The following is an 18,683-nucleotide window of genomic DNA, read 5'->3' as shown; positions in this document are numbered from 1 at the left end:
GTTCTGTTAATGAATAGTGTATTTGAGAAGGTTAGTGATTAAGCTGCCACTTTTTTCCCTATTGAAAACAGAACAAGAACCACCCCAACTTGAATGTTACTCAGTTCCTCATCATCCTGTTTCCCCTGCATGGATGTAGGTCAATCCAATTGTGCCCAGAAGTACTTTGGTCTGTGCCCATTGTTAACGGCAATTGGAAATGGGAGATGAATTCAGAGGGACCAGACTAAGATGCATTTGCAAATTAGTCTGACAATACCAGGCTGTGGTTTTCCCAAAACCACCAATCAAAGACTAGGATCATCACTTGCACATAAAAAAATCCATCAGATGCAGACATCTTTTTCACTGCCAAAAAGTGGGTCATTAGAAGAAATAGAATTTTAACCACAGCACATGTTTAGTCATGTCTTTAGATGGCATGGAGTCATCATGATAACATTACGAAGATGTTCCAAAATGTTAGCTAGAAACACTTTGAAGTTTGACCTGAGTGCCATCAATCCAAGACACACAAATGTATAGGCAAATAGAGCATACAATGTTTTTAAAAGGCAAAGAGATTTCTTGTGATCACTCTGTGCAAGTCCTCTTTCTTAACTTCGACATTACACCATGGAAGTTGAGGATGGTAAACAGTTTGATGACCAAAGAAAAATACTAGCTATATAAGGCATACTAAGATCGCTCTAATTGAAAATTGTGAAACTGAGTTAAGCCAAACCAACCCATGCCTCACTCATCACTGAACACAGATAATAACACGTTATGGTGAGATCAATATAATATAGAAAAAGGATATTTTAAATATAGCCAAGTTGAGCCAGACTCTACCAGGCTAGGTAAGGTTTTATCAAGACTTGGGTAGAACCAAAGCTGGACTGATTTGGACAGGGTGAAATGCATAGGCTAGGATATGATAGTACCTAAATTAATAGGATAAGAAAAACAAACCATACCAGACAAGTACAATCAGGTTAATCCAGTTCAGTCCGGTTTGAGATGATCCATACTTAATAGTTAAGTCACGAGGTCATTAAAAAAATAAGCTAGTCCGGATAACACAAGCCCAGAACATTTCATTTGATTATAATGTAATATTATACACTGTAATCAAGTTTATTCAAATCCAGTTAAGTACACATAACTGCACTTTGGTTAGTTCATTTCAATTCTTATGTGTCAGGCAGTTGGATAAAGGGAAGCGCTATGCCAAATCTCAATTCATATGGTTTCATCACAGACAACTCTGTGAGTCCGGGCTAGACTCTCACTCCAAGGTGATCCATTTCCTTCTGATCCAGTCATCTTATTTCCACTTCAGTGACGATTCAAATACATTCCATTCCTTTATACTCATATCCATTTCTATCCCAGTATGTCCAGATACACTGGTGTGGCTTTCATCAGAGTAAACAGCATCTTCTGAATGTCCTTAATGTTGAGGCGCTGTTGTGGCTCCCTCTGCCAACAGCCAAGCATAATATCGTAGACTTCCCTGGGACAGAGCCTGGGACACTCCAGTACCCTGCCCTGAGTAATGCACTCTATCACCTGGGAAGACAGACAGACATATGATTAAAGAAGATATACAAGTTGCCTTGTTTGAGAAAGCTTTGGTCATGCAAGCCTACATCACATGCAAAGTGCCACAGACATTGGCTGTGCAGTGTAATTTGATGGGCACATGTAACAGATACTGTAAGTGTTATACAGAGAGAGTCACAGTGCAGTTATCGGGATGTGCCAATTTAGGAAGGGAATGTGATAAAACTGCTGCTTTTCTGTAGAGATGAGACACATCGATGCTGGGAAATAACACAAGACTGTAACAGATCCTGACAAACATCCCAATTCCCTGTCATATCCTTACTCCTTGACCCTTGCTTGACCCAGAAGTTGCTCGGGTCTGCCTCTTGCAGGCTATCCCAAAGCAATTCTTTTTTAGCTCTGAGGAATGAGTATATTGGAGGGATCCTGAGGACCGCTGAGCAAGGATACATGAGAACAGCCTTCACGGAAGTCTTTTTGCTGGCCGATACGCCCCCCTGTTGGATATCAGTTATTGATTGGAAACACTGATCACACTTACACACAAACGTTATAACCATCCAAATCTGCTCTAACCATGCTGTGCTGAGTGATGAATCCCACTTGATCATAACTTGGAGGCGCATGGCCGATTGTTTGTAATTAGCATAGGTGATGTCCACTAAACACCATATAAGGGCAGGTGTTGTGCCGTGTGCAAATAGCCGACACTGGCGCAGCGATTGGAGCAATGCCACCAAAAAAGGGTAGTAAGGAGAAGACTTTCAGCAGCAATGAACTTGAGGTACTTGAGGTATAAATAAAATAAAACAACGTAAACGTGATCTTCCACAGCGTCAGCACTTGCTTTACAGGAATGTCAAAAACACAGCAATGGCAAAACATATGTGATGCTATGAATGCCATGTCAGCAGAGGGACGCACAGTTACTGGGATCAAAAGAAAGTGATGTCATGTGACATGTCTTATTGCCATATTATGCAGTGTACAGCAGGCCACTGCCATTAAAGCTGGGGTTGGTAAGATGGAAAAACTTTCAAGCTCAGGTAAAATTTTTGAAAGTATCAGGCCAGTAAACCCCGCCCCCTGCACTCAGGCCTCTCTCCAAAGCCACTCCCCCCAAACCATGAACACGCGCTGTCCGACAACTGCTGAATACCACAACGGAGTCCTCAAGAGCGGTGGGGAGGAGAGTATATTGGTGCATCGTTTTCATCACAACATCTAACTACAAGTAACTACCTCATGTCGCATTCACCTGTAAGTAAACACCTAATATCATCATATAGCCCATGCTATTACTGATAGTTGTCAAGCTAGCTTGTTAGCATTCAGAAACTGTTTTGAAAGTGTATTTTGGTGTTGTAACTTATTGCTAGTTAGCTAGCAGCAACTAGTTTAGAGCAGTCCCACCTAGGCCAATCCATTTTCCGAGTGTGTTTAGATTGGATTGCATGATCGACCGTATCAAAAGCTGAGCTCAAATCCAGCAAAATAACGACTCTGGTATTTCCAGAGTCTGCGCTCATTAATAAATCATTTTTCACTCTAAGTAAGGCTGTTTTTGTACTGCGGTTCTTTTTAAAAGCAGATTTGAATTTGTCAAATAATTTGTTTTCCAACCATTGTTAAGAGTTGCTTAGCAACCACTTTTTCAATGATTTTTGAGAGTAAAGGCAGTTTAGAAATGGGACGGTAGTTATGGGGGAGTGTTGGGTCTTGTAGAGTTCAGGTTCAGGAGGTCAGGTTTCTTAAGGAGGGGCTGGATACAGACCTGTTTAAAATAGTCTGGGACCAAGCTAGATAAAAGCAATGCATTTACAATGTTCAGCAGCCAGGGGGCGAAAAAGTCTCTTTGAACAGGGTGGAAGGAAGAATGTCAAGTTTGCAGTTGGTGATATTAATACTGGATAATCGTATCCAGTCCAGCCGATTCTTTAGGGGTTATGGGTGTGAACTTATCCAACAGTGTGGTGGAGGGTGGGAGCTCAGCTGATGGTTAAGGTGAATGCGTAGTGAAAGCAGCAGCAAAGTCTGCAGCTGAGTTGCTATTTAAAACACACATGTAAACGGTTTGGACATGGAGTGGCATAGATGCAGTTTAAATGAAAACAGAACCATTTTATGGTCCGAAACATAATCCTGTAAAGAGAGGCAACTGATTTTTAAACCCAAAGTGAAAACTAAATCAAGCGTATGGCCTCATTCATGTGAAGGAGATGATACATGCCGTTTCAGATTAAAAGATTCACATGTAGTTAAACAATCAGATGCAAAGGAGTTATTTGGGTTGTTGACATGAATTAAATCAGAAAATTCAGATAAAAAACTACTACTTGGTTACAGAGGGCAATAGACAATAATAAAACACACAGGGATATCAAGAGTGATTTTGAACATCACTACTTGCAAGTCTCTCTCCCCTACCACTCAGTCTGGGGGAGTTAAAAAATGTTTAGTTGGGAGAGCATAGTTCAGGAAAAAACATTTAAGTCGCCAGTTCTAAGCCATGTTTCAGTTAGAAACACGAAGTCTGTTGTACTGTTTGAGATTAAATCATTTGAAGATTAAACGATTTATTGGCCAGAGACCATATATTTAAGAGGGTGCAGCTAATCAGAAGCATAATTAGAATTTGTAATTCTTTTTTACATTTTTGTAATGGATCCAGATTTGCATAATTTACCCCACCACTTGAGTTTTTTTGCTTTTGCAGGGGGACAGCGATGTGACCAGTTAGAGTAATCATGCCTGCTGGTATTGAGAACAGGCAGAGAGAGAGGTCGGACAGCAGTGTGGCCATTCCAAAAGAGAGAGCTTAGTGTAGGGGATAGGGGATGATGGCAGGGGGCACCAATATGCAGGTCAGTAGAATGGTTAGGAACTGTAGAAGAAGAGTAGGGGCTTTCAGGTGGGTATGAGAGAGATGTAAACAGTCCTGGAGCTTGCTTTTTATGACAGGGACTGTGGCACTGGGAAACTGGTGTGTAACAGCGCATAACAGTATAGTGCAATCGTCTCTGCAGCTGGTGTCAGGAAGCTGGTAGTCCAGTTGAGCAAATTTAAAACAATAAAAAACGATTGAGATCGGATTTACGCAGGGGATTTCAATGAATAAAAAGCGGAATAGGAAGTGGAAGTGGAGAGATTGGGCAAATGGCCTAGACTTCCGTGATGGAAATTGATGCCTGTCACTTATCCAGCCAGCCGATGACTAAAAGTCAGGACGGGTAAAAGAGGTAAAAGCGCATACGTAAAACAATGTAGTGCTAAATCCCCTGTAGCAACAGGGATTTTGAAAAAGTTAACACACAGATAGCTAAATGAGAGAAGAATAGTACGACCACCATTCTTGACAGTAGGTTTGGTGTTTTTGGGGTTCACCTTCAAACATATTGCTGGTCATTGTGGCCAAACAACTCATTTTTTTGTTTCATCTGACCTCAGTTTTCCTACAGAAGGCTTTTTTTTGTCAACGGATAAGCAGCAAACTTCCGTCAAGTTTTAAGGTGCCGCATCTGGATCAAGGACTCCTTTCTTTGACAGCAGCCTCTCAGCCCATGGCGATGCAAGCTTGACTATGGACAGTGACACTGACACTTGTCTTCCAGCAACTCATTCATTGCAAACTTGCTTTTTGGTGGTTTTTGCTCGACTCTTGACCATCCTGACCAGTTTTCTCTCAGCAGCAGGTGATTGTTTGCATTTTCTTCCTGATCGTTGCAGTGACACAACTGTGCCATGCACTTTATACTTACAAACTGTTGTTTGTACAGTTGACCTTGGGACCTGTTACTGCTTTGAAATGGCTCCAAGTGACTTTCCTGACTTGCTCAAATCAATAACGTGCTCTTTCAGTACTGAGCTCTTTAGACTTTCCCATTGTTGAGTCTAGTGGGTGTATCAAACCAGCCCTATTAAAATGGACCCAGAAAAGTCACCAGCTGTTATCAATCATAATCACTTAGCAGACATTGAGAGGCCTTGCTAAGAAAATTTCATTCACGCAACTTTCCCCAGTTTGAAATTGGTCATTCAATTTGTATTTGTATTTTTGATCCAGCAGATTTGGTCACAATTTCAGAAGAACCATAATAATTTCAGAATTGAAGCATACTTCATGAATGTTTTTTGGAACTCAGTAGTATGTGTTCCACTCATTCCATCGCAGAAAAATGAGAGTTGTAGCAGAGTATACTCAAGAGTATGTAAACCTTTGACCACGACTGTATGACTGTCTAGGAATGGGTACCGAAACCCAGAATTAAATGGGCCCTGGGCTAAATTTCGAAAGGCCATGGTATCAATAAGCTCTGATGTTATCAGTTATGCTAATGGCATTGAAAAATTAAGGCATTCTTCTATGATGGATTTCACTATTTCCAAGCCTGAACAGAGATCTGTGTGGTAGCCTGTCCTGTGCAGGGGATGGGGTGGGTTTCCACTGTCTGTCCGTCACTCTCACACACACGCCGGCACAGACAGAGACTGGACACCCTGCTTTGAGTGACAGAAAGAGCCAAACATTCAAAAAGTCCCATTCATTTCCCCATCTACCTCAGGTATGTTATGCTAGCAGGAGCCCACAGAGTAAATTAAATTATGCAAATATAATAATAATGCATTTTATTTAAAGGAGCCTTTCAAAGCACTCAAGGACACCTTACAACACACACACACATAACACAACAGTACATCAAACAATATAAATCGGGTAACATTGATGTGGAAGTTAGTGCAATTTTGCAAAGATAAATAAATAAATACGAATGTGACTACATAGTGCAATAGTACAGTAAATAGACAAGAATGTGATTACATAGTTAGTGTGAGACAGAGTATGCCACTCAGAATAAGTGTGTTTTCAGGTGGAGACAGTGTCAGAAGTGCAAATGTCTGGTGGGAGAGAGTTCCAAAGGCGGAGGGCAGATCGTCTGAAAGCTCTTGACCCCATGGTAGTTAAGTTAGAAGATGGGGCAAAGAGCTGGATGGCAAAAGAGGATTAGAGAGTGCTGGAAGGTGTGTAGATGTGAATAAGTTCAGAGGGATACGATGGTGCCAGGTTGTGAAGGATCTTGAAAGTGAGGAGTAGAATCTTAAAATCAATGCAGGATTTGATAGGGAGCCAATGAATTTGCTGCAGGGCAGGAGTGATGTGTTCAATAGAGGGAGTTCTGGTGGTGATACGAGCGGCTGCGTTCTGGACCAGTTGGAGTTTATGAAGAGATTTCCGAGGAAGACCAAAGAGGAGAGAATTACAATAGTCCAGACGGGATGTCTGACTAATCAGGGTGTTTACAAGGATAGCAGTGCAGGTTGGAGTAAGTGAGTAAGTGAGGGATGGAGACGATTGACGTTGCGTAGATGGAAGTATGCAGACCGAGTAACATTATTGATGTGGGCTTCAAAGGATAGTGTTGCTAAGGTGGATCTGGTACCAATGAGGAGGACATCAGTTTTGTCGCTGTTGAGTTTAAGAAAGTTGAGAGTGAGAACCATGATTTAATTTCCAGTAAGCAGTTGGATAGAGCTGTGGGTGGTAGAGTGGAAGAAGGTTTAGTGGAAAGATAGAGCTGGGTATCGTCAGCGTAACAGTGGAATCGAATATGACATTTCCTGAGAATGTGACCAAGAGGAAGAAGATAAATAATGAACAGGAGGGGGCCAAGGACAGAGCCCTGGGAAACACCACTGGAGACTGGAGACGAGCCGGATCTTAGGTTCTTGAGTTGAACAGACTGTGTGCGACCAGAGGGGTATGATCTGAACCAAGCCAGAGGGATGTCAGTGATTCCAATGGAGGCTAACCTGTCTAGGAGCATGTCATGAGAGACTGTGTCAAAGGCTGTGCTCAGGTTGAGGAGAATGGAGAGTCGACCAGAGTCAGATGCCATCAGGAGGTCATTGGTGATTTTCACCAGGGCTGTCTCAGTGCTGTGGAGGGGACGACAACCAGACTGAACTTGTTCAAAGAGATTGTAGTCAGACAGATGGGTGTTTACCTGACCTGCAACAGTTGTTTTTAGTATTTTGGAGAGAAATGGCAAGTTTGAGATTGAACAAAAGTTGTTCAAATCATTTGGATCTGTGCCAGGTTTCTTGGAATTATTGCAGCAGTCTTTAGTGATGATGGAACAACACCAGTAGACAGTGAGGAATGAATGATGTCAGTTATTAAAGAGGACGAGGCAGGCAGGCAGACTTTTACCAGGTGGGTCGGTAGGGGGTCTAACTGGCAGGTGGATGATTTAGATTTATGGATGAGTCCAGATAGAGACAGTTGGCAGTTGGAAGCTAGCAAGCTGAAGGAAAATGTAGGCAAAGAGTGCAGAGAGGATGCAGTTATTTGAAGCAGTCAGTGTCTGGTGGATATTTTCAATTTTGGCATTGAAGAAGGTCATGAAGTTATTACACTGTGTTAACTGAGTAAGTGAGGTGGTAGAGCATCAAGGCTGTTGAGAATAGGGCTCTAGTGTTCCCATCAGCTGTCCTGATTAAGGTTGAGTAGTATGTGGTCTTGGCTGAAGAAAGAGCATCGTTGTATTGAAAGTATGTGATTATGATACATTTCTTTGTGAACTGCTAGGCCAGTTTTGACATAAAGGCGCTCCAAATGACGGCCTATAGTTTTGAGCTGGCGTAGTGCTGGTGTAAACCAAGGAGCAGAGTGGGTAAAAGAAACAGACCTGGTTTTCAGAGGTGCAAGAGTATTTAGCACTCCATGAAGTCCACCACTGTATTGAGATACCAGTTCATCTGTGGTGGACAAATTGTCTCTGCTAGGGAAGTTATCAATTCCATTAGAGAGGGCCAACAAGTCAATATTCTTGATGTTTCGGAACGTGATAGAGCGAAGCATATTAAACAACAGTTTTGAGGGGTTACACCAGAACAGCAGATTAGGTCAAGAATGTGTCCTTTGGAGTGTGTTGGAAAGTCAATATATTGCTGTAGTCCAAAGCTGTCAAGGCATGAAGTAAAGTCCCTTGTAAAAGCATTGTTGATGCTATCCAAGTGGATATTAAAATCACCCAGCAATAGTAAATTTTGGGACACAGAATATAAGGTTAAGAATTCCTGTAGGAAGGCATTATTCGGCTTGGGTGGTCGAAAAATAGTGGCAAAGATAGTAGGATTTGCAGAGCAATGGACTCAAATGAAGGGTACACAGGTACCGTAATGGAGGACAATTTTCACTGTATAGTATCGCCAGGCCACTCCCTCTGCCGGAAGTACGGGGTTGTGATGTGTAGACAAACCCAGGAGGAATAGTTTGATTAAGGTGTGAAAAGTCATTAGGCAGCTGCTCAGTCAAGCAAAAGAAATAAAATTTATGGTCATTCAGTAGATCATAGAGCAGAGGTCCCTTGTTGGTCAGCAAACGGATGTTAAATAACCCAAAGGTTAGATTGCTGATGTGAGGTTTGGTGTTAGCTGACCTGGCTGGATTAACTAGCACACTATGATCGACAGTTTGTCTACACCTTTGTCTGTGCATTGATTTGCAATATGAAATAACAGGAATTGGAAACCAAACCGGCCAGGGTCCGAAATGAACACCTGCCAAGCGCCAATGGCGGGTACATTTTCTGTTTGGCGAGTAAATCGCGGAGGTTATCCGCCACACTGGCAGGTAAATGTTTGTACCACAATAGTACGTAAAACTAAGCGTCTACTGCATTTTGGGACACACACACACACACAAACACACACAAAAACAGTGTGAAGACCCGCCTGCACTCTGCCTCTGAATGGCTCTGACCCTGACATTTTGTCTAGCAACGAAGCAAATTTTCAAAGTATGTGGTGGTATTTGGAAGGAGTCAAGAGACCTTTGAAACGAAAACAATGCGACAAAAAAGAGGACGGAGACACACATTCAAGGAGATTGTGAAACGTGGAGGTTTGGAGATCGAGGGGTTCCCAGAGACTGGTTACAGCATGATGCTGAGGCTCTGGTGATGAGCTGTTTGGTGTGTCGCCAGTATGCCAAAGAAAAAAAACGACACAACTCGTTTGTTATCGGAAACAGAACAATGAAGCTGGAGAACATCCGCGATCATGAGCGTAGCAAGTGTCACCATTCCTGTATGTCTGTGTCTCGGGCTCAAGCTGAGCCTCTCCTCTCGACACCCACCGTGACGGTGCTTGTGTCAATGTCGGCGCAGACCAGCGCGAAGATGAAGATACTGTTTCGTAATGTACATGCCATTGGAAAGAGGGCAAGACCGCTCTCTGACTTTGAGTGGATGTGTGAGTATGTGAAAACTTTGCTTCTCTGAAATTAGTGTCACTGGCACCTGTTAGGAAGCATATGTTTAATGTATGTTTGTTTTAAAATGAAAATGCAATCCCACAATAGCGTTTAAATTTTCCACATTTTTATCATAATGAAAATGAAAATTCAATAATCAATGACCACCTTTTACAATTATTTTACTGAGAACATTCACTGATTTTCTGCTGTGTATAAACATACAGACATACAGAAAATTAGAGAAGTAACAGCTATGTTGAATAACATGATTGTAAGTTAATTTTTAATGAAATAACTTTTGACTTTTGTTTGGATGAAAAGAAAGGACTCTGAGTATGATCCCACAAAAGCCGTGGTGTTTTGGCACCAGGACTCTGTCAGGAGCAGGAAATTGGACTTCATGGACTGTGCAAAGAAGGGGGTGATGACTGTGGTCGAAAGTGAGGAGTCTGAGGAGGAGGATGTATATTAAATAATTAAGCATCCAATGTTCTGTTTAGGGCTCAACGTTCTCAGGAGCCATGCCTAATTTCAGACATAGAACAATTGATAGATAGATTTTCTTGCTTTAACTCCTGTTGATAGCAAATACATTCATCAATATATTAAAAATAATAACGCTTCAACTTTGCTCTGGCCTCTTCTTTAAGTTTGTATTCAACATGATACACAAAAAGGCAATTTATTATTTTGGCCGGTAAAAAATATGCTTGGCCGGTGGATTTTTTCATCTACCAGTCCACTTGGCTGGTGAGTCAAAAAGTTAATTTCGGACCCTGATCACAGCAGTGGAAGTAGCTTTATGACAGCCAGTAGGAGACAGTGGACCACGGTAAGGGCGTTGAACCAGGGAAACTGTCAGTACCTGGGTTGGTTGCCAGGGAGAGCTTGTGAGAGAGACAGTACTGTGTGCTGCCAGAGTAGGTGGAGAAGAAGAAGGCTCCAGGAGGGGGCGTGGCAGGTCAGCAGTCAATCACGCAGAGCAGCGGTCTGAACAGCATGCTGGATGTTAGCTGCTAATACTCTGCTACCCAGACTGTTGGGGTGAAGTCTGTCAGGTTGACAAAATAGGTTGAAGATGTCACTAACTGGGTTTCCATCCAAATGTGTCGAATTTAAGAGCGGATTTTGTGAAAATGCGCAAAAAGCAAATGCGAATTTATGCCCGTTTCCATTCGTTATTGTTTTGCGATTATTGGGAGAGGAGGAGTGTGCCGTGACATACGTCATACGTCATTAGAGAGCGTGAATGTATCCATAACAACAGTTGACACTCAGCTGACAGTTGACACTCAGCTGACACTCAACATCATGGACAATTTACTGGTGAACCTGTCGGCTCTTGGGAGAATATTAGCTACAATTTTGTCAGCGTTCACAGCCTACAAAACCCTCCTGAAGAGGAGAAGGAAAAGAAGATTTTTAATGTTACGAGTGCTGTCGGAGTTTGCTGGAGGGAGACCACGTCGTTCTCCATTTGTTTGGGAACGTCGCTGGGTGAAGGACTTTTGGGACGTCGTACCACAACGTCACATCCGGATTAGTCATGATTTATTCGCAAAACCTGTTTCCATAACAAAAAGTTGCATTTTCCTTTTATCGATACGCTGACAAATCCACCCCCTCCAAGCGTAAAACACTTTTTTGCGAATTTCTGGCGTTTCCATCCAAGTATTTATCTGCAATTTTTTAAAATGCGAATAAAAAAAGGTGGATGGAAATGCAACTAATGAAACCAATTTTGATGATTCTGCAGGCTGACTGGAGCCAGGTGTTAAGACTGAGGATTCTGGAGAATGCCCAGCTCCACAGGCGTGAGTTGGCAGAGGTCCGCTGAGCCAGACATCTACATTTAGGGCATTTAGCAGACACTTTTGTCCAAAGCGACTTACAATAAGTACATTTGTCACAAGAAAGAAACCACAACATATCACCGTCGATAATGTAGAAAAAAATGTAGAAAAAGTGCTATGATGTAAATGCTAAGGGAAAGAACATACAAGTGCATATAAATTATGTTTTTTTTGTTCTTTTTTTGGGGTGGGGGGTTGGGAGGGAGTCATGCTATGCAGAGTCGAGGTGAAGTCTGAACAAGTGAGTCTTGAGTCTTTTGAGCAAGATGGCGAGTGATTCTGCTGTCCTGACACTGGTTGGGAGTTCGTTCCACCACTGGGGTGCCAGAGCAGAGAAGAGTCGCGACTTCGCTGAGCGGGTTTTGATTGCTCTTAGGTAGCCGGTACCAGCCGGCCAGCTGATGTAGTAGAGCGAAGTGCTCACGCTGGGGCGTGTGGACCAGTGTTTGGAGGTAGATGGGTGCAGTTCCGTTGACGGCCTTGAAGGCCAGCACCATGGTCTTGAATCGGATGTGGGCCGCAACAGGAATCCAGTGGAGGTCACGGAGGAGGGGGGTCACATGGGAGAATTTGGGTAGATTGAAAACAAGGCGCGCTGCAGTGTTCTGGATACACTGCAACGGTTTAGTCACAGAGGCTGAGAGTCCAGCCAAGAGCGAGCTGCAGTAGTCCAGGTGGGAAATGACCAGCGATTGGACCAGGAGTTGCATTGCGTCCTTTGTAAGGAAAGACCTGATCCTGCGGATGTTGTAGAGGGCAAATCTACAGGATCGGGCCACCGTAGTGATGTTGGGGGTGCAGGATAGTCTGTCGTCGAGGATTACGCCCAGGTTCCTCGCAGTCCATGAAGGCGATACTGTGAGGTCCTCAACAGTGACCGACAGGTCCACGTGCTGGCAGTCTTTTCCCGAGATGAAGAGGAGTTCAGTTTTACTGAGGTTGAGCTTGAGATGATGCGCAGTTGTCCAAGTTGTCCATTCCGAGATGCGCGTGGCATACGACTGTACTGAGCATGCTGACATTTACCCATACTCTTAAGTACAGCCGTCAGAGGGGAGATGAGGATGAGTGGAAGGTGCCTAGTGTGCTCAAGTTCCTACAGAAAGAGGTTCAGAGCCGAGAGAGAGCTTTGCAAATGATGAGATCATATAATCAGAGACAGAACCAGTCTGCTCACAAAACATACAGCAAATCATATCCAGCCAGTGACATGAAACTAAAGAAACCAAGCATGACATCTGTAGCTGCACTACACATTGCCAACCAGACAACACAAAACTGCCTGTTCTGTGATAGTGCTGAACACAAATCTGAAAACTGTCCAGACCACCAGGTGGCAGCACGTAAAGAAAAGCTGAAGAAGCTTGGCAGGTGCTATGTGTGTTTGGGTCCCAAACACATCGCAAGGTTCTGCAGGTCAAAAGGTAGGTCATGTGCCACATGTGGAGGCAAGCATCATGCAGCCATTTGTGAAAAAAATGAGGCACCCCTACCTGCTGTTTCTGCCGACGTAGACACTGTTATTTCCTCAGTAATTCCTCAAGTAGAAAAGGGCAAGTCTGATAATGAGAACACTGTGCTGCTACAAACTGGCATGGGTTGAAGGGCCCACAGGCAGGAAGACAGTCCGCTGCTTTCTAGATGGAGGGAGCCTGGGGAGTTTTGTGCATGAGAATGTGGTGAGGGCACTGCAGCTACCTGTCATTAGACAAGGGACATTTACCCTTCACACATTTGGCTCCTCCGCTCCAACAACGGCTTATCCCAGACATTCTCAGCTTGGAGAATGTCTGGGATAAACGGCAGAGCATTGAAATAAAGGCAGTTGTGACCCCCAAGGTGTGTACAGCATTGATGAAAGTCCCTGGTGAACATATACAGAAAGAGATGGAAGAGAGAGGTCTCCAACTTGCAGACTTCGCTGGAGATTACAAATCTGAACTTTCTGTGCCAATTGGCTCAGATTACTACTGGCAGATAGTATCAGGCCGAGTAGAAAGACTCACAGAGAGCCTGGTGGCACTGGAGAGCACCTTCGGATGGGCAGTAAAGGGCCCAGTAGCAGTGTCCAGCATGACAGGGACAACATGCATGCACATTCACTTCAGTGAGGAGCAGTTCAACAATCTAACAACTTGTGGAAGGAAGCTGTTGATTAGTCTGTTTGTTTGGGCTTTTAGACTCCGGAACTGTTTTCCAGATGGGAGCAGTTCAAAGAATGTGTGGAGAGGGTGGAAGGGTTCCCCGACGATGTTCAGTGCCCTGCTCCTGCAGCGACTTAGGAAGAGTTCTTGGACAGAGGGGAGGGAAACTCTCAGCTCCTCTAACTATTCTCTGCAGGGCTTTTTTGTCTGACATACTGCAGCTGGAATACCATGTCGAGATACAATATGTCAGAACGCTCTCCACCACACCACCATAGAAGGTCCTGAGCATGCTGATGGGGAGAGAGGCTTGTTTCAGCTTCCTCAGGAAGTACAGTCTCTGCTGGGCCCGTTTCGTGATCGCTGAGATGTTCTTATTCCAGCTCAGGTCCTGCGAGATCTGCACTCCAAGGAACTTGATGTTCTCCACTCTCTCCACTGTGCGGCCACTGATGCTGAGAGGAGCGTGCTCGGGCTGTGACCTCCAGAAGTCGATAAACATATCCTTCGTTTTGTCCGCATTGAGCACCAGATTGTTTTCTCTGCACCAACCCTCTAGGTCAGGGGTATTCAACTAAAAGTCAAATAGGTCCAGTTAGAAAAAAATTTCCTCAAGCAAAGGTCCGGAACATCATAATGTCTAACTTGCGTTATGATTTAGTGTGATATATATTGAAGTAGCCTTGTAGTTGTATCAACATCTGCATGTAATCAACAACTGACTGTCAAATCAAATATAGAAAGAACAATTAAAAAACATTTCGACAATATTTATTGTCATTAACATTTAATTATACAGATATATAATACTGTAGATATGTATTTTCTTCTCTCTTCAAGTTAAAGAAGGGCTGCATTTAAAAAAAATAAAATAACTTAAAAATTGTGCATCTTAAAATAAAGTACTTAATTTTTGAAAAATAAAATAAAGTGTAGCAGCAGCTTGAGTTTCCCTTTTCCTTGTAATTGCTCTACATCTTAACAGTCTCAACCAATTTTATAACAGATAGATCTCAACACATCTTAACAATTGAACAGTTCTCTCAGTTCTTCTCAATTCTCTCACTGAACAAATTCAGTGAGAGAATTGAGCTATAGCTTGGTCCTGCAACGATTTTGAATCTGGGCTGGAATGGTGTCAGGGCCATTCGCATACACGCAGGTGTTCATTGGTGAGCCTTTAACGATATTTCGTTTTAATTATGTTCATTGTGGAGAAAGCTGCCTCGCAGCTGTATGTGGAGCCAAACATAGTCAAGATGTACAGGGCTACTTTCCTCAGACCTGGGAAAGCTGTCTCAAAGACCATTTGGAGCCAGAAAGTGGCGGGGTCAGTTCTTCTAAACTGCTCTTTCAAGGCAACATCTGCTTGGAGATCAATCAGTTGCATCTGGAGAGGCCCAGCATTTGCCCACTTTAAGTGCAGTGTGACTTCCTTTGAGAACCCACTAACATCTGTGATGAGAAATTGGTTTTGAATGAACATGGTGAGCTGCTGTCCGAAGCTGAAGCTGTCAAAACGTTTGCGGGAGTTTACAATCAGCTTATCAACAAAGTCAACAAAAGAAGCCACATCTCTCTGTCCCTGAACCTGTTCCTGCACTGCTGGGAAGTGTGCACAGTCTCCCTGCAGGTCTTCCTTGAACACTTCAAGCTTCCATCTAATAAACAAATAAACTTCCTCTGAAAGGAGCGGACAGCTGTCATCAGTTCACAAATTGAGCTGTCCTTGCCCTGTAGCTTCAAATTCAGTTCATTCAGGTGTGAAGTGATATCAACCAAAAAGGCCACATTATCCATCTTTTTCTCACCTTTTAAAAAAAGAGAAAACACTGGTGCCTTCTGCTTCTCAGCTCTGCCAAGAAAGCTGCTACTTCCCTCCTGATGGACCAAAAGCGCTCCAACACCCAGTCTTTGCTGAGCCATCTCACATTGTTGTGCAGCAAAAGATCATCAGCATTTGCATCAACTTCTCTGAGGAATTCCCTAAGCATGCTATGCTGATAGGAAGAGGATGCCCTGAGAAAATTTATCATTTTCATCATCGTGTCCATCACCTCAGCATGCTCATCTGACAGGGTGGAGCACAGGACAGATTGATGAATTATACAGTGGGAAGAGATGAGCTCAGGATTGTCCTTTTTTTAATTTTTGCCACAGCTCCTTTCTCTCTCCCTATCATGGCAGGGGCTCCATCTGTGGTTATTGAAACCACTTGTTTTGACTCTATTCCTCGCATTGTTAACATCTCCTTAATGGCCAGGTAGATGTCCTCTCCTCTTGTACTGATCTGAAGGGGAGTTACACCTAACAGGTCTTCACAGAACTCTTTCTTGTCTTTGTTGAAGAACCTTATATAAATTAACAGCTGAGCATTGTCAGACACATCAGTGGACTCATCTACAGCTAAGCCTACACATGGTGCCTTGAATGGCTTCATCCAGCTGGGCTAGCATATCCTCGGTTAACATTTCACTTTTCTTTGTGGCCGATGATGCTGACATACAGTACAGACCAAAAGTTTGGACACACCTTCTCATTCAATGAGTTTCCTTTCTTTTCATGACTATTGACATTGTAGATTCACACTGAAGGCATCAAAACTATGAATTAACACATGTGGAAATATGTACTTAACAAAAAAGTGTAAAACAACTGAAAATACGCCTTATATTCTAGTTTCTTCAAAGTAGCCACCTTTTGCTCTGATTACTGCTTTGCACACACTCTGAATTCTCTTGATGAGCTTCAAGAGGTAGTCACCTGAAATGGTTTTCACTTCACAGGTGTGCCCTGTCAGGTTTAATAAGTGGGATTTTTTGCCTTATAAATGGGGTTGGGACCATCAGTTGTGTTGTGCAGAAGTCAGGTGGATACACAGCTGATAGTCCTACTGAATAGACTGTTAGAATTTGTATTATGGCAAGAAAAAAGCAGCTAAGTAAAGAAAAACGAGTGGCCATCATTACTTTAAGAAATGAAGGTCAGTCAGTCCGAAAAATTGGGAAAACTTTGAAAGTGTCCCCAAGTGCAGTCGCATAAAAACCATCAAGCGCTACAAAGAAACTGGCTCACATGAGGACCGCCCCAGGAAAGGAAGACCAAGAGTCACCTCTGCTGCGGAGGATAAGTTCATCCGAGTCACCAGCCTCAGAAATCGCAGGTTAACAGCAGCTCAGATTAGAGACCAGGTCAATGCCACACAGAGTTCTAGCAGCAGACACATCTCTAGAACAACTGTTAAGAGGAGACTGTGTGAATCAGGCCTTCATGGTAGAATAGCTGCTAGGAAACCACTGCTAAGGACAGGCAACAAGCAGAAGAGACTTGTTTGGGCTAAAGAACACAAGGAATGGACATTAGACCAGTGGAAATCTGTGCTTTGGTCTGATGAGTCCAAATTTGAGATCTTTGGTTCCAACCACTGTGTCTTTGTGCGACGCAGAAAAGGTGAACGGATGGACTCTACATACCTGGTTCCCACCGTGAAGCATGGAGGAGGAGGTGTGATGGTGTGGGGGTGCTTTGCTGGTGACACTGTTGGGGATTTATTCAAAATTGAAGGCATACTGAACCAGCATGGCTACCACAGCATCTTGCAGCGGCATGCTATTCCATCCGGTTTGCGTTTAGTTGGACCATCATTTATTTTTCAACAGGACAATGACCCCAAACACACCTCCAGGCTGTGTAAGGGCTATTTGACCAAGAAGGAGAGTGATGGGGTGCTGCGCCAGATGACCTGGCCTCCACAGTCACCGGACCTGAACCCAATCGAGATGGTTTGGGGTGAGCGCAGAGCGAAGGCAAAAGGGCCAACAAGTGCTAAGCATCTCTGGGAACTCCTTCAAGACTGTTGGAAGACCATTTCAGGTGACTACCTCTTGAAGCTCATCAAGAGAATGCCAAGAGTGTGCGAAGCAGTAATCAAAGCAAAAGGTGGCTACTTTGAAGAACCTAGAATATAAGACATATTTTCAGTTGTTTCACACTTTTTTGTTAAGTATATAATTCCACATGTGTTAATTCATAGTTTTGATGCCTTCAGTGTGAATCTACAATTTTCATAGTCATGAAAATAAAGAAAACTCTTTGAATGAGAAGGTGTGTCCAAACTTTTGGTCTGTACTGTAAGTATTTGCTTTATTTTGTCACAACGCTCTTCTTTCTGTTTCCCCTCAAGTAAGGTTTCAGCTACTGCACTCATGCACTCCTTGAAAACCCCTCCATCAGAAAATGGCTTTTTGTAATGACCCAAAATCCAAGCGACTTTGAGGGAACATTCCTTAGCACGCTGTTGGGCAGTGAATGAATGGGTCAGGATCCGGGTGGACTGTTCATATTGGGCTCTGACACTGCTTATTTTCTGTGACCTCAGTTCAGATTTGAGTGGGTGCGTTTGGTCAAAAACTTTACTTTGTCTCATAGTGCCGTTTCACATTGACACTTGCCAATTGCCACGGTCTCTGAGCATACGAGAGAGACTGGTTTTGTGCTTCCACTGGGAAGAATTACCATGAATGAGTCTGTCCATTCTGGGTTGAAAGCTCCGTTTTCGCTGTCCACTTTTCTCTTCTTAGAGAGCGCCATGTGTGGTTATTTTTCTCTGTTGTCTCCGGCTCACTCGTCTCTCTGTCTTCTCTCCTTGTATCACTCACTCGTCTTTCCGTCTGTCACTCGCTTCTCACCTCTTTCATCTGTCTGTATTCAGAGTCACAATGTTTATCGTCTGGAATGCACAGATTTGATTGGCTGAGTAGCATCACATGGAATGGCTTAACTTGCATGCAATCGGTCAGTGGAATTCCTGATCTGCTAAACCAGTACCGTAAAGTCTAGAAAAGCTGTGCTGGTCAATATAGAAGTACCCCGTCAAAA

General features: G+C 43.3%; 1 protein-coding gene across 1 annotated transcript in view; it reads right to left on the bottom strand.

The window, feature by feature from the left end:
• Positions 1-1,073: 1,073 nt before the first annotated feature.
• The window catches only part of LOC311263412 (NT-3 growth factor receptor-like), a 152,779-nt gene continuing 135,169 nt past the window's right edge, over positions 1,074-18,683 (bottom strand). The window contains 1 exon segment of the mRNA XM_084363460.1: positions 1,074-1,554. Coding sequence (XP_084219586.1) covers positions 1,369-1,554 — 186 coding nt within the window. The 3' untranslated portion in view covers positions 1,074-1,368.

Source organism: Pagrus pagrus (assembly GCF_965226575.1).
Source record: "Pagrus pagrus genome assembly, chromosome: 10".
NCBI lineage: Eukaryota > Metazoa > Chordata > Actinopteri > Spariformes > Sparidae > Pagrus > Pagrus pagrus.
This window is presented reverse-complemented; position numbering and strand designations above follow the sequence as displayed.